Below are 13,106 nucleotides of genomic sequence, written 5' to 3'. Positions count from 1 at the left end.
GCTGCGCACTCCCAAACGTGCTCCATCCGCCATGCTGCGCACTCCCAAACGTGCTCCATCCGCCATGCTGCGCACTCCCAAACGTGCTCCATCCGCCATGCTGCGCACTCCCAAACGTGCTCCATCCGCCATGCTGCGCACTCCCAAACGTGCTCCATCCGCCATGCTGCGCACTCCCAAACGTGCTCCATCCGCCATGCTGCGCACTCCCAAACGTGCTCCATCCGCCATGCTGCGCACTCCCAAACGTGCTCCATCCGCCATGCTGCGCACTCCCAAACGTGCTCCATCCGCCATGCTGCGCACTCCCAAACGTGCTCCATCCGCCATGCTGCGCACACTCCCAAACGTGCTCCATCCGCCATGCTGCGCACTCCCAAACGTGCTCCATCCGCCATGCTGCGCACTCCCAAACGTGCTCCATCCGCCATGCTGCGCACTCCCAAACGTGCTCCATTCCACATGCTGCGCACTCCCAAACGTGCTCCATCCCCCATGCTGCGCACCCCCCATTGTAATCCATCCCCCATGCTGCACCAGCATCAGCCTCTCTACCCGCAGCATCAGCCTTCTGTCCCCAGCATCAGCCCGTCTCTGTCCCCAGCCTCAGCCCGTCTCTGTCCCCAGCCTCAGCCCCTCTCTGTCCCCAGCCTCAGCCCCTCTCTGTCCCCAGCCTCAGCCCCTCTCTGTCCCCAGCCTCAGCCCCTCTCTGTCCCCAGCCTCAGCCCCTCTCTGTCCCCAGCCTCAGCCCCTCTCTGTCCCCAGCCTCAGCCCCTCTCTGTCCCCAGCCTCAGCCCCTCTCTATCCCCAGCCTCAGCCCCTCTCTATCCCCAGCCTCAGCCCCTCTCTATCCCCAGCCTCAGCCCCTCTCTGTCCCCAGCCTCAGCCCCTCTCTGTCCCCAGCCTCAGCCCCTCTCTGTCCCCAGCCTCAGCCCCTCTCTGTCCCCAGCCTCAGCCCCTCTCTGTCCCCAGCCTCAGCCCCTCTCTGTCCCCAGCCTCAGCCCCTCTCTGTCCCCAGCCTCAGCCCCTCTCTGTCCCCAGCCTCAGCCCCTCGCATCCACTCACACACACCCGATCGCATCCACTCACACACACCCGATCGCATCCACTCACACACACCAGATCGCATCCACTCTCACACACCCGATCGCATCCACTCTCACACACCCGATCGCATCCACTCACACACACCCGATCGCATCCACTCACACACACCCGATCGCATCCACTCACACACACCCGATCGCATCCACTCACACACACCCGATCGCATCCACTCACAGACACTGACGATATCGCACATACGCGCTGATACTCACAACATCCGGACATACCACATGCCTCTGGCCATGTGATCCTCCGTCAGGTCCTGGAAGATCACAACAGCACAGTATCGAGGCCGAGAAGCAAGCGATATCGCCGGATGCTGTGAGTATGTGGATGCGATGTGTGTGTGAGGTGTGTGTGAGGTGTTTGTGAGAGTGAGTGCGATCTGATGTGTGTGTGTATGCGTGTGTGTGTGCTGTTATGTTTGTGCGTGTGGAAGTCGCGCCGCTGCAGGACCTTGATTTACTGGTAACTATGCAAGCATGGTTACCAGCGCAACACGTCCCCCGCTCGCACGGGAGCCCACACCAGCATACGGCGGCGGCGTACGCTGATGTGGGCTCCCGTTGGGGAGGGGGGAAAGGGGGGGGGGGGGGGGGGGGGCCTTACAGTACTCACCTGGGATTCGTGGCTCCGTGACCGTGTCAGTTCGGGCAATGCGGGGGGGGCGAGAGCTAACGTCTATTGCGTGAGGGGGGCGGGGCGTGGCGTGGGCGAGTTGCCAATGCCTGCAGGGTGCCGGGGCGAGAGGCCAATCTGTGGGGGGGGCAGAGCCTGGGCGAGCGGCTGGCCAATCCGTGTGGGGGCGCAGCCGGGGCGAGAGGCCAATCCGTGTGGGGGGGCGGGGCCATGGCGAACCCAGCGGCCAATCAGCTTTGTGTCACCGTAAGGACATGTCACGGTGACACTGTCACCGTGACACAATTTTGGAGCATGACAGACAGACAGACAGAATAAGGCAATTATATATATAGATATATACATATATATATATACACACACATATATATACATACACACACACATACATATATATATATACATTATATATATATATATTATATATATACATACATATATATATACACACACATACATACATACATACATACATATATATATATGTGTGTGTGTATATATATGTATATGTATACATACACACACACACATATTATATATATATATATATATATATATATATATATATATATATATATATATATATATATATATATATATATATATATATATATATATATATATAGTGTATGTCATAATGATGCTGGGTAAGCTATACTATGGAGAATATATTGGGAAATAATATGCACTTTGAGACCCATATTGAAATAAGACGTGGACTGCGGGTGCATTGTTTATTATGTTATTTGTGTGGTTTTTCTTATTGACTAAAGGTTTTTTCCCTTTCTGTGATATTTCTATGGAGGGAATTATTTTATGTGTTGTATAATTTTGCTGTTAAATAAAAATGAACCTGATTTAAAAAAAAAATAGATTGACCATAGTTCAGCACAATTTTTCACTTGCTCTCAAAGAAGAAGAAGAGTTCAACTGTTCATCAAAACTGACTGTACATGGGTCAATTCGTTTATGCCCTGAAATTGTTACAGATGTTGCCCATGTGGTTACGGCTTTGCCACCAACCCCAAGTTAGTGTAGAGAGGTTGTTCATTAGCCTTAAAATAAGTAGGAGCCCATACTATTTCTCAGAACAAATTCATAGTCTGCACAAATGTTATTCCGGACATTTTTGCTGAAAACGTTTTTTCCCCACTTACTGCACAGTATAGGTGTATTTACAATTTATAAAAAATTGTTTGTGTTCTAAACTTGTATTCCAATAAATATATTTTATGTTCTATCTAAACAACTTGATTATTGCATCATAATAATGATCAAAAGTCGGATGTTACCATTTTAGGCTACATGCGCACGCTGCATTTTTTGCTGCGTTTTTGGCTGCAGTTTTGTTGTCAGAACTTACTGACATTTAACTTCCCAGCAAAGTCTATGAGAAGTCAGATTTGCTATTGCGCACATTGCAGTTTGTCAGCGTTTTGTCAAAATTTTGTGACAAAACAAATTCAGCATGTTCATTCTTTCTGCATTTTTGTCAACATTTGTCACAAAAACGCAGCAAAAACGCATGTTGTGAAAAACGCACCAAAAACGCACTTGCAATTACAAGCATTTTTTGTGACATTTCCAGGCTCTCTCTGACAAGCTGCAGTTTTGGCTGCAGTTTGTGAACACAAAAAGACGCAGTGTGCGTATGTAGCCTTACTACAGTAAATTTATCTCAAACATGAGTCATTTAGGGAGTCAGTGCCGTGGAGTCGGAATCAGGGAAATTGATGACTCGGAGTCAGACTTTTAGCTTACCGACTCCACAACCCTGATTAGAGGGGGTGTTTTTTTTTATAAAAACATGCCTGACACTATAAAAAAAAAAGAAAGAGAGGAAATGTGTTGGAGGTGCGTTCGGTGTGGCAAAGCCACTTGAAATGTTCTGTCTAATAAAAATGGAGCACAAAGTACAAAATATACATTCAATACTTACATCGTGAGAAAAAGCATATGGCGTTATCCACGTAACTGTTTGTCCTAGGACTTCTGCCTGGTAATAAATTCCTTTAATTGACAGGAAAACCTAAGAAAATGCAGGCAGGGATTTCAATGGTATAAAGAAATACAAACAATGTAATGTAAGGGAGTCAGCACAAGATGGCTGCCCAAACAGCAATTTGATGCTGACAGAACTCTGGAGGTAAAATTACTGTAATAAACACTTAGACTAATAAGTACAGAGTCAGTGATACATGGGCCTTAAATCAGCCGTCTACCCCCATGATAAACGTGACAACACATTTCTAATGTAGTCACTAAACCAAGCGTGCTGGGTGCTCTCCCTCATGATGGGCACAGCACCATCATCACCAGTGGCCCATCTTCAGACTAATATGGAAGTATGGCTCAGACTTTCCATCCCTCATGCCTCTACAGCAGTCATATATAATAAGGCACCGATCTCGGAGACCGAGGCATGAGGCTGAGACATTAGGTATAATGACTAGCTATTGGAGATGTAGTCACGTCTGGACTACTAAGTTGCTGAAAAGGTAAGGCTCACCTCAAGTCAGTGGTATTTTGCCACAAAACCGGATCCGTTACAAATGCGTTTCAGTTCCATTAATTTCCAATGGAATTGTGGCAAGATGCGGTCACATGCTGTGGTGTATGACGCACGCAACCGCATCTTGCCGTGATTCCATTGGAAATTAATTGAACTGAAACGCATTTGTAACGGATTCGGTTTTGCGGCAAAGAAGGGAATTTTGTTTACTTACCGTAAATTCCTTTTCTTCTAGCTCCTATTGGGAGACCCAGACAATTGGGTGTATAGCTTCTGCCTCCGGAGGCCACACAAAGTATTACACTTTAAAAAGTGTAACCCCTCCCCTCTGCCTATACACCCTCCCGTGCATCACGGGCTCCTCAGTTTTGGTGCAAAAGCAGGAAGGAGGAAACTTATAAATTGGTCTTGGTCTAAGGCAAATTCAATCCGAAGGATGTTCGGAGAACTGAAAACCATGAACCAAAAGAAACGATTCAACATGAACAACATGTGTACACAAAAGAACAAACAGCCCGAAGGGAACAGGGGCGGGTGCTGGGTCTCCCAATAGGAGCTAGAAGAAAAGGAATTTACGGTAAGTAAACAAAATTCCCTTCTTTGTCGCTCCATTGGGAGACCCAGACAATTGGGACGTCCAAAAGCAGTCCCTGGGTGGGTAAAAGAATACCTCAATAAAAAGAGCCGAAACGGCCCCCTCTTACAGGTGGGCAACCGCCGCCTGAAGGACTAGCCTACCTAGACTGGCGTCTGCCGAAGCATAGGTATGCACCTGATAGTGTTTCGTGAAAGTGTGCAGACTAGACCAGGTAGCTGCCTGACACACCTGCTGAGCCGTAGCCCGGTGCCGCAATGTCCAGGACGCACCACCGGCTCTGGTAGAATGGGCTTTCAGCCCCAAAGGAAGCGGAAGCCCAGAAGAACGGTAGGCTTCAAGAATCGGTTCCTTGATCCACCGAGCCAAGGTTGACTTGGAAGCCTGTGAACCCTTACGCTGGCCAGCGACAAGGACAAAGAGCGCATCAGAACTGCGCAGGGGCGCCGTGCGAGACACGTAGAACCGGAGTGCTCTCACCAGATCTAACGAGTGCAAATCCTTTTCACATTGGTGAACTGGATTAGGGCAAAATGAAGGTAAGGAGATATCCTGATTGAGATGAAAGGGAGATACCACCTTAGGGAGAAATTCCGGAACAGGACGCAGAACCACCTTATCCTGGTGAAAAACCAGGAAGGGGGCTTTGCATGACAGCGCTGCCAGCTCCGACACTCTACGGAGCGATGTAACTGCCACTAGAAATGCCACCTTCTGCGAAAGACGTGATAAAGAGACATCCCGCAGCGGCTCGAAAGGTGGTTTCTGAAGAGCCGTTAGCACCCTGTTAAGGTCCCAGGGTTCCAGCGGACGCTTGTAAGGTGGGACTATGTGGCAAACTCCCTGCAGGAACGTGCGGACCTGCGGAAGTCTGGCTAGACGCTTTTGAAAAAATACGGATAGCGCCGATACTTGTCCCTTGAGAGAGCCGAGAGACAAACCCTTGTCCATTCCGGATTGAAGGAATGAAAGAAAAGTGGGTAAGGCAAAAGGCCAGGGAGCAAAACCATTATCAGAGCACCAGGATAAGAAGATCCTCCAAGCCCTGTGATAGATCTTGGCGGACGTTGGTTTCCTGGCCTGTCTCATGGTGGCAATGACATCTTGAGATAACCCTGAGGACGCTAGGAGCCAGGACTCAATGGCCACACAGTCAGGTTGAGGGCCACAGAATTCAGATGGAAAAACGGCCCTTGTGACAGCAAGTCTGGGCGGTCTGGGAGAGCCCACGGTTGACCCACCGTGAGATGCCACAGATCCGGGTACCACGACCGCCTCGGCCAATCTGGAGCGACGAGAATGGCGCGACGACAGTCGGACCTGATTTTGCGCAGCACTCTGGGCAGCATCACCAGAGGAGGAAATACATAAGGCAGTCGAAACTGCGACCAATCCTGAACTAATGCGTCCGCCGCCAGAGCTCTGTGATCTTGAGACCGTGCCATGAATGCCGGGACTTTGTTGTTGTGCCGTGACGCCATGAGATCGACGTCCGGCGTTCCCCAGCGGAGACAGATCTCTCGAAACACGTCTGGGTGAAGAGACCATTCCCCCGCATCCATGCCCTGACGACTGAGAAAGTCTGCTTCCCAGTTTTCTACGCCCGGGATGTGAACTGCGGAGATGGTGGAGGCTGTGGCCTCCGCCCACAGCAGAATCCACCGGACTTCCTGGAAGGCTTGACGGCTGCGCGTGCCGCCCTGGTGGTTGATGTACGCGACCGCCGTGGCGTTGTCCGACTGTATGCGGATCTGCCTGCCCTCCAGCCACCGATGGAACGCCTTTAGGGCTAGATACACTGCCCTTATCTCCAGAACATTGATCTGAAGGGAGGACTCTGTCGGAGTCCAGGTTCCCTGAGCCCTGTGGTGGAGAAAAACCGCTCCCCACCCTGACAGACTCGCGTCCGTCGTGACTACAGCCCAGGATGGGGGCAGGAAGGATTTTCCCTGCGACAGAGAAGTGGGAAGAAGCCACCACTGAAGAGAGGTTTTGGCTGCAAGGGAAAGAGAGACGTTCCTGTCGAGGGACGTCGACCTCCTGTCCCATTTGCGGAGAAATGTCCCATTGGAGTGGGCGCAGATGAAACTGCGCGAAGGGGACTGCCTCCATTGCTGCCACCATCTTCCCCAGGAAGTGCATGAGGCGCCTCAAGGGGTGTGACTGGCCCCGAAGAAGAGAGTGCACCCCTGTCTGCAGCGAACGCTGTTTGTCCAGCGGTAGCTTGACTATCGCTGAGAGAGTATGAAACTCCATCCCGAGGTAAGTCAGTGATTGGGTCGGTGTCAACTTGGACTTTGGGAAATTGATGATCCACCCGAACCGCTGGAGAGTCTCCAGAGCGACGGTCAGGCTGTGTTGACACGCCACCCGGGAGGGTGCCCTGACTAGGAGATCGTCTAAGTAAGGGATCACCGAGTGGCCCTGAGAGTGTAGGACCGCCACAACGGATGCCATGACCTTGGTGAAAACCCGTGGGGCTGTCGCCAGGCCGAAAGGCAGTGCCACGAACTGAAGGTGTTCGTCCCCGATGGCGAAACGCAGGAAGCATTGATGCTCGGGTGCGATCGGCACATGGAGATAAGCATCCTTGATGTCGATTGATGCTAGGAAGTCTCCTTGTGACATCGAAGCGCTGACCGAGGGGAGAGATTCCATCCGAAACCTTCTGGTGCTCACATGCCTGTTGAGCAGTTTGAGGTCCAGAACGGGACGGAATGATCCGTCCTTCTTTGGCACCACGAACAAGTTGGAGTAGAAACCGTGACCATGTTCCTGAGGGGGAACGGGAATCACCACTCCTTCTGACTTCAGGACGCCCACAGCCTGAAAAAGTGCGCCGGCCCGAGATGGGGGCGGAGATGTTCTGAAGAAACGAGTCGGAGGACGAGAGCTGAACTCTATCCTGTAACCGTGAGACAGAATGTCTCTCACCCATCGGTCTTGGACATGTGGCCACCAGGCGTCGCAAAAGCGGGAGAGCCTGCCACCGACCGAAGATGCGGTTTGGGGAGGCCGAAAGTCATGAGGAGGCTGCCTTGGAGGCAGTGCCTCCAGCGTTTTTTTGGGGACGTGACTTAGACCGCCACGCATAAGAGTTCCTCTGGCCCTTCTCTGGCCTGTTGGACGAGGAGGATTGGGACTTGGCTGAGGGCCGAAAGGACCGAAACCTCGATTGTATTTTCCGTTGCTGAGGTCTCTTCGGTTTGGACTGGGGTAAGGACGAGTCCTTTCCCTTGGATTCCTTAATAATTTCATCCAATCGCTCGCCAAACAATCGGTCGCCAGAAAACGGCAAACCGGTTAAGAACTTCTTGGAAGCAGAGTCTGCCTTCCATTCGCGTAGCCACATGGCCCTGCGGACTGCCACCGAATTAGCGGATGCTACCGCTGTACGGCTAGCAGAGTCCAGGACGGCGTTCATGGCGTAGGACGAAAAAGCCGACGCCTGAGAAGTCAAAGACGCAACTTGCGGAGCAGAGGTACGTGTGACCGCATTAATCTCAGACAGACAAGCTGAGATAGCTTGGAGTGCCCACACGGCTGCAAAAGCCGGGGCAAAAGACGCGCCCGTGGCCTCATAGATGGATTTCACCAGGAGCTCTATCTGCCTGTCAGTGGCATCCTTGAGCGATGAGCCATCTGCCACCGATAGCACAGATCTAGCCGCCAGTCTAGAGACTGGAGGATCCACCTTGGGACATTGAGCCCAACCCTTAACTAAGTCAGAGGGGAAGGAGCAACGTGTGTCATTAAGGCGCTTAGTAAAGCGCTTGTCCGGAAATGCTCTGTGCTTCTGGACAGCATCTCTGAAGTTAGAGTGATCGAAAAACGCACTCCGTGCACGTTTGGGAAACCTAAACTGGTGTTTCTCCTGCTGCGAAGCCGACTCCTCTATAGGTGGAGTTGGGGGAGGTACACAAGCCGCACAAGAGGTACAGGTTGCAAAATAACCCTTTGCCTTAGCGCCCTTGCTCCTTGTGGACGACATGCTGTTGTCTCCTAGGAGAGTGATCACTGAGGGTATATAGCCAAAAGCAAAACAACTCGGCCCTAGGGGGACCACCGGCAGAATGTGTTGTAAAAATGGCTGCCGGAGCTCTCAGGGGAGGAGGGAGCCGTGGGCGGCGACTAGTAAAGTGCGGGAATCTGGTGCCCCACAGTGATCAGTGAGCGGGGGGGAGGAAACCTAAAGTATGCTCCAGCCCTCACTGCCGACGTCAGGTCGACCGTCCCGCCCTTACCCCTGACTGGCAGGCCCGGGGGCGGGAGTTATGGTACTAGGCCGCATGAAGCCGGGGACTAAATTTAATACCGCGGCCGACAAACAGGCGCGGAAGTCCCGGTCGTCACAAAACCAGCAGCAGCTGCAGCGTCTGTGAAACGAGCGCTCCATGCACCGTCCCCCATGGGGACACAGAGTACCTTTAGATGCAGGGCCCTGTCCCTGATGATACAAGTCTCCTGTCCGGCAGATTCCCACAGGGGCTGCGGAGGGAGCCCGGTCCCAGTGAATTGATGACCGGTTAGGATCCCACTTCTCCCAGAGCCTCTAAGGGATGGTGAAGGAAAACGGCATGTGGCTCCAGCCTCTGTACCCGCAATGGGTACCTCAACCTTAACAGCACCGCCGACTTAGTGGGGTGAGAAGGGAGCATGCCGGGGACCCCGTGGGGGCCCTCTTTTCTTCCAACCGATAAAATCAGCAGCTGCTGCTGACTAAAATGGGAGCATGAGTGGATGTGTGCCTCCTTCCACACAAAGCATAAAACTGAGGAGCCCGTGATGCACGGGAGGGTGTATAGGCAGAGGGGAGGGGTTACACTTTTTAAAGTGTAATACTTTGTGTGGCCTCCGGAGGCAGAAGCTATACACCCAATTGTCTGGGTCTCCCAATGGAGCGACAAAGAAATACCTCTGATGTGAGGTGAGCCTAACCTGGTTATTTTTATAGAGCTCGGCCAAACACTCGGCTGCTCCTTAGGCCCTTATCATTTGTTTCAGAGTTACCTTTACAATTTGTCGATTGAGGGATTTGCGCTATTCTGTCTTGGAGACTATTTTAGTATGAAAGGTAAACATAAAACGGTTTTGTCAAACCGCCATGAAACTTTTCTTTTTAGCACTGTTATCTTACAGTAGTAGGTTTATCTACAGTCTTATGAAAACAAACAGTTAAATGATTTTACTGAAAGAAGCCATGGCCAACGACAAGCAGAGCACGGCTACATCTGTGGCTAAAAACGCATATAAATTCGCTCTGCCTGGTTTCTTTCATCTCCCCAGTTCATATGAGGCCTGGCTTTGCACATGGAGGTAGGATATTAGTGATCGGGACCACCCAGATTTAGATACCTTACATTGTTAATGTGTACAGCAATAGTGAGTTCATGTATTTATTAGTTGCAGTGTGCTGACGCGTGGTGTATGTACGGTGTAACAGCAAGCTATGGCAAGGTCTGACATGATTGTCTAGCCTGGAGCTCTCGATTCCCATTGGCCATAACTAGGAGGGCTGACTTAACAATAGAAGACAAAGACAAAAAAAACCCAAAACTGATAGTCATCTTCAAATGGAACACAGCAAGTGTGAATAGGTGACAGCAGCCAGGACTACGCAAAACACAAACAAAAGAATACAGCAGCACTCTGTAAGCGCTAATATATAAGCAAACATAGAATAGGTATCATTTAAACCGGATTAACGGTATATGGAATATACTTAGAAAAATTAATACACTTAGCACACACATTGGCCATTTCATGTTAGACAATGAACTGCAGCTAGGTGACCTTTCTTTGTTGGGACCCCATCCTAATTTCATGCCTCTCCTGGACTAAAAGTCTAAAAATATATGGAAACCTGTTCTCGTTTACCATGTTCTATATGGAGATGCGGGTTTTGTTTCTAGTTCAGTGTATATCGGAGGTATAGACAGCCTCTTATTCTGTTTGTGCTCTCCGCTTATCAGCCCTACAGAGTTTTAAATTAGTGCTACCTACCAATATATTTGTAGACTTATGTCCAGGACAGGAATGAAATTTGGATAGGGTCCATCAAAGAAAGGTCACCTTGCCACTGTTGATGGGCTCACATGAATTGGCCAATTTTTGCACTATGTATATTCCATATAGCATTGGTACAGTTTAAATTTCTGATATTCTATGTTTGCATATATCTTAGCACTTAGAGAGTGCTGTTGTATACCATTGTGTTTTGCATAGAAGGCAAAGTACAGGGGTGCAGGAAAGAAAAAGAAAAAGAAAAAGAGAAAAAGAAAAAAAGAAAAAGAAGGAGAAGCTGGTGACCTATACTGAATGTGATAAAATTAGACTATAAAAAAAGAGAAAAAAAAGAAAATAATACTATTGCAATGATAAGCAAGTCTAGGAAAACAAAACGCTAAGCACTCACAGCAATCTGCTCCCAAAGGCATCCAAACGCCAACCACCTGTTGACCCACAGGTGAATGCAGGAAAGGGTTGGCATCCGGAGAAGGAAAATCTTCAAATTTTATTAAGAATCATATTCCACCGTGATGAACATGCAAAATCTTGAACTCATAGTGCGCTCTTAGTCATAGATGATACAATACAAAGAAGAGCCAACATTTTATAAAACATATTAGATCATTTGAAATTAATTGCACATGCAAATTACAAACAAAATTAATCAATTGCATGACACACTGCAACAAAACCTCAGACTCATGATAGGTGTTAACTAAAGATGGGTGGATACGGACTGTAAAAGTCTGTAATTGAAAAGTATTCTGTAATAGAAAGTAAATAAAAACAAACACCAAAAAACAGACTTTATTTTAAAAAAAAAAAAACAAAAAAAAAAAAAACACCCTCTTTCACCACTTTTTAAACCTCCGTAATCCACATGAGCTCCTGTGACGATTCCAGGTCTGCTACATATCTGAAGTCGCAGAGCGGGATCATGGAAAATAACTGCTCGCTGTGGACTTCACTCAAAATGAATGAGCCACGCCATCAGTGGTGGCGTCATTCAGATTAATTGCGGTCACAGCTGGAGGTTCCCACAGACCTCCACCTGTCACCACAGGTAACCTGACCTCAGTAAACTCAGGTTCACAGACCTGCATCTCCTGGCAGAAAACCGTGTTTTTTTTTGCCAAGAGATACAAATTTGGTTATGAAATTTTTACACCATACTCCTGCATCTATGGGACCTCATGTGGATTATGTTGGAACTGCAGTGGTGTTTTGGGGGTTAATAAATTGGTGAAAGGGTGTTTTTGTATTTTATTTCAAAGAAAAGATTTTATGGAGGTAGTAAAGGAAGGGGGGGGGGGGGGTGTCTCAGACACCTCCTATTACTAATCTAGGGCTTAGTGGCAGCTGTGGGCTGCGATTAACATCCTATTACCTAGACAGTCACACCACCTAGTCAATCGGGAAGATGCGGGTAAAGTGCTGGTATTGTCGCAGCTAATAGAACCGACAATTCTGGGTGGCTGCAGGGTGCTATTTTTAGGCTGGGGGGGGGCTCAATAAGCACGGATTTCCTCAGCCTGAGAATACCAGCCCCCATCGGACGGGCTTTATCTTGGCTGGGTATCAAAAACTTTGGGGTACCGCACACCATTTTTTAAAGTTATTTATTTAAATAATTTTTAAAAAACCTGTATGCGGTTCCTCTTATTTTGATACATAGCCAAGATGAGCACACGGCTGGGGGCTGCAGCGTGTAGCCGTATGCGTTATCTGTGCTGGGTATCATAATATGGGGGCCCCCTACGCAAATTTTATTTATTTATTTTTAAACCACAATAGACGCACGTAGCGTCTGTGATTGGAGGCAGTCAGCTGAAACGCTCCCACTCAAGAGTAAGAGCGCGTCTGACTACAACCAATCACAGAAGCCGGTGAGCGAGAAATCTGTGCATATGCAATGAAGGTAAATGAGCGGCCTCGGAAGTGAATGAGAGGCCGCGGGATCAGTTACTGCTGCACTGGAGCCTTGGTAAGTATAATGCGCTTGCTCCTATCCCCCTATCCTTTCTACCACCATTTTTAATCACAGGATTCTGGTCCACATAAACTTATATATAGGGACCGGCATCTGTCCCGCTACTGGATTTAAAAAATATGGGTGGACCAGCTGGTCCCGGTTATCTGTGAAGTCCTCCCATCACTATTGTTAACCCTTAGATCAACTATAACACACTGCAACACAAGCTCAGATCTAAGGGTCAAGACCTATCATGAGTCTGAGGTTTTGTT

The 13,106-nt window shown here is 49.1% G+C and overlaps 1 protein-coding gene across 2 annotated transcripts in view; it reads right to left on the bottom strand.

Annotated features, from left to right (window-relative positions):
* Nucleotides 1-13,106, bottom strand: part of PES1 (pescadillo ribosomal biogenesis factor 1) — a 110,848-nt gene that overhangs the window by 58,053 nt on the left and 39,689 nt on the right. For both annotated transcript variants that reach the window (XM_075341501.1, XM_075341506.1), the window contains exon 6: nt 3,686-3,775. In XM_075341501.1, coding sequence (XP_075197616.1) covers nt 3,686-3,775 — 90 coding nt within the window. The remainder of the gene's footprint in view (nt 1-3,685; nt 3,776-13,106) is intronic.

Source organism: Anomaloglossus baeobatrachus, chromosome 1 (genome assembly GCF_048569485.1).
Source record: "Anomaloglossus baeobatrachus isolate aAnoBae1 chromosome 1, aAnoBae1.hap1, whole genome shotgun sequence".
NCBI lineage: Eukaryota > Metazoa > Chordata > Amphibia > Anura > Aromobatidae > Anomaloglossus > Anomaloglossus baeobatrachus.
The sequence above is the reverse complement of the archived record's forward strand: the minus strand, read 5'-3'. Positions and strand labels throughout refer to the sequence as shown.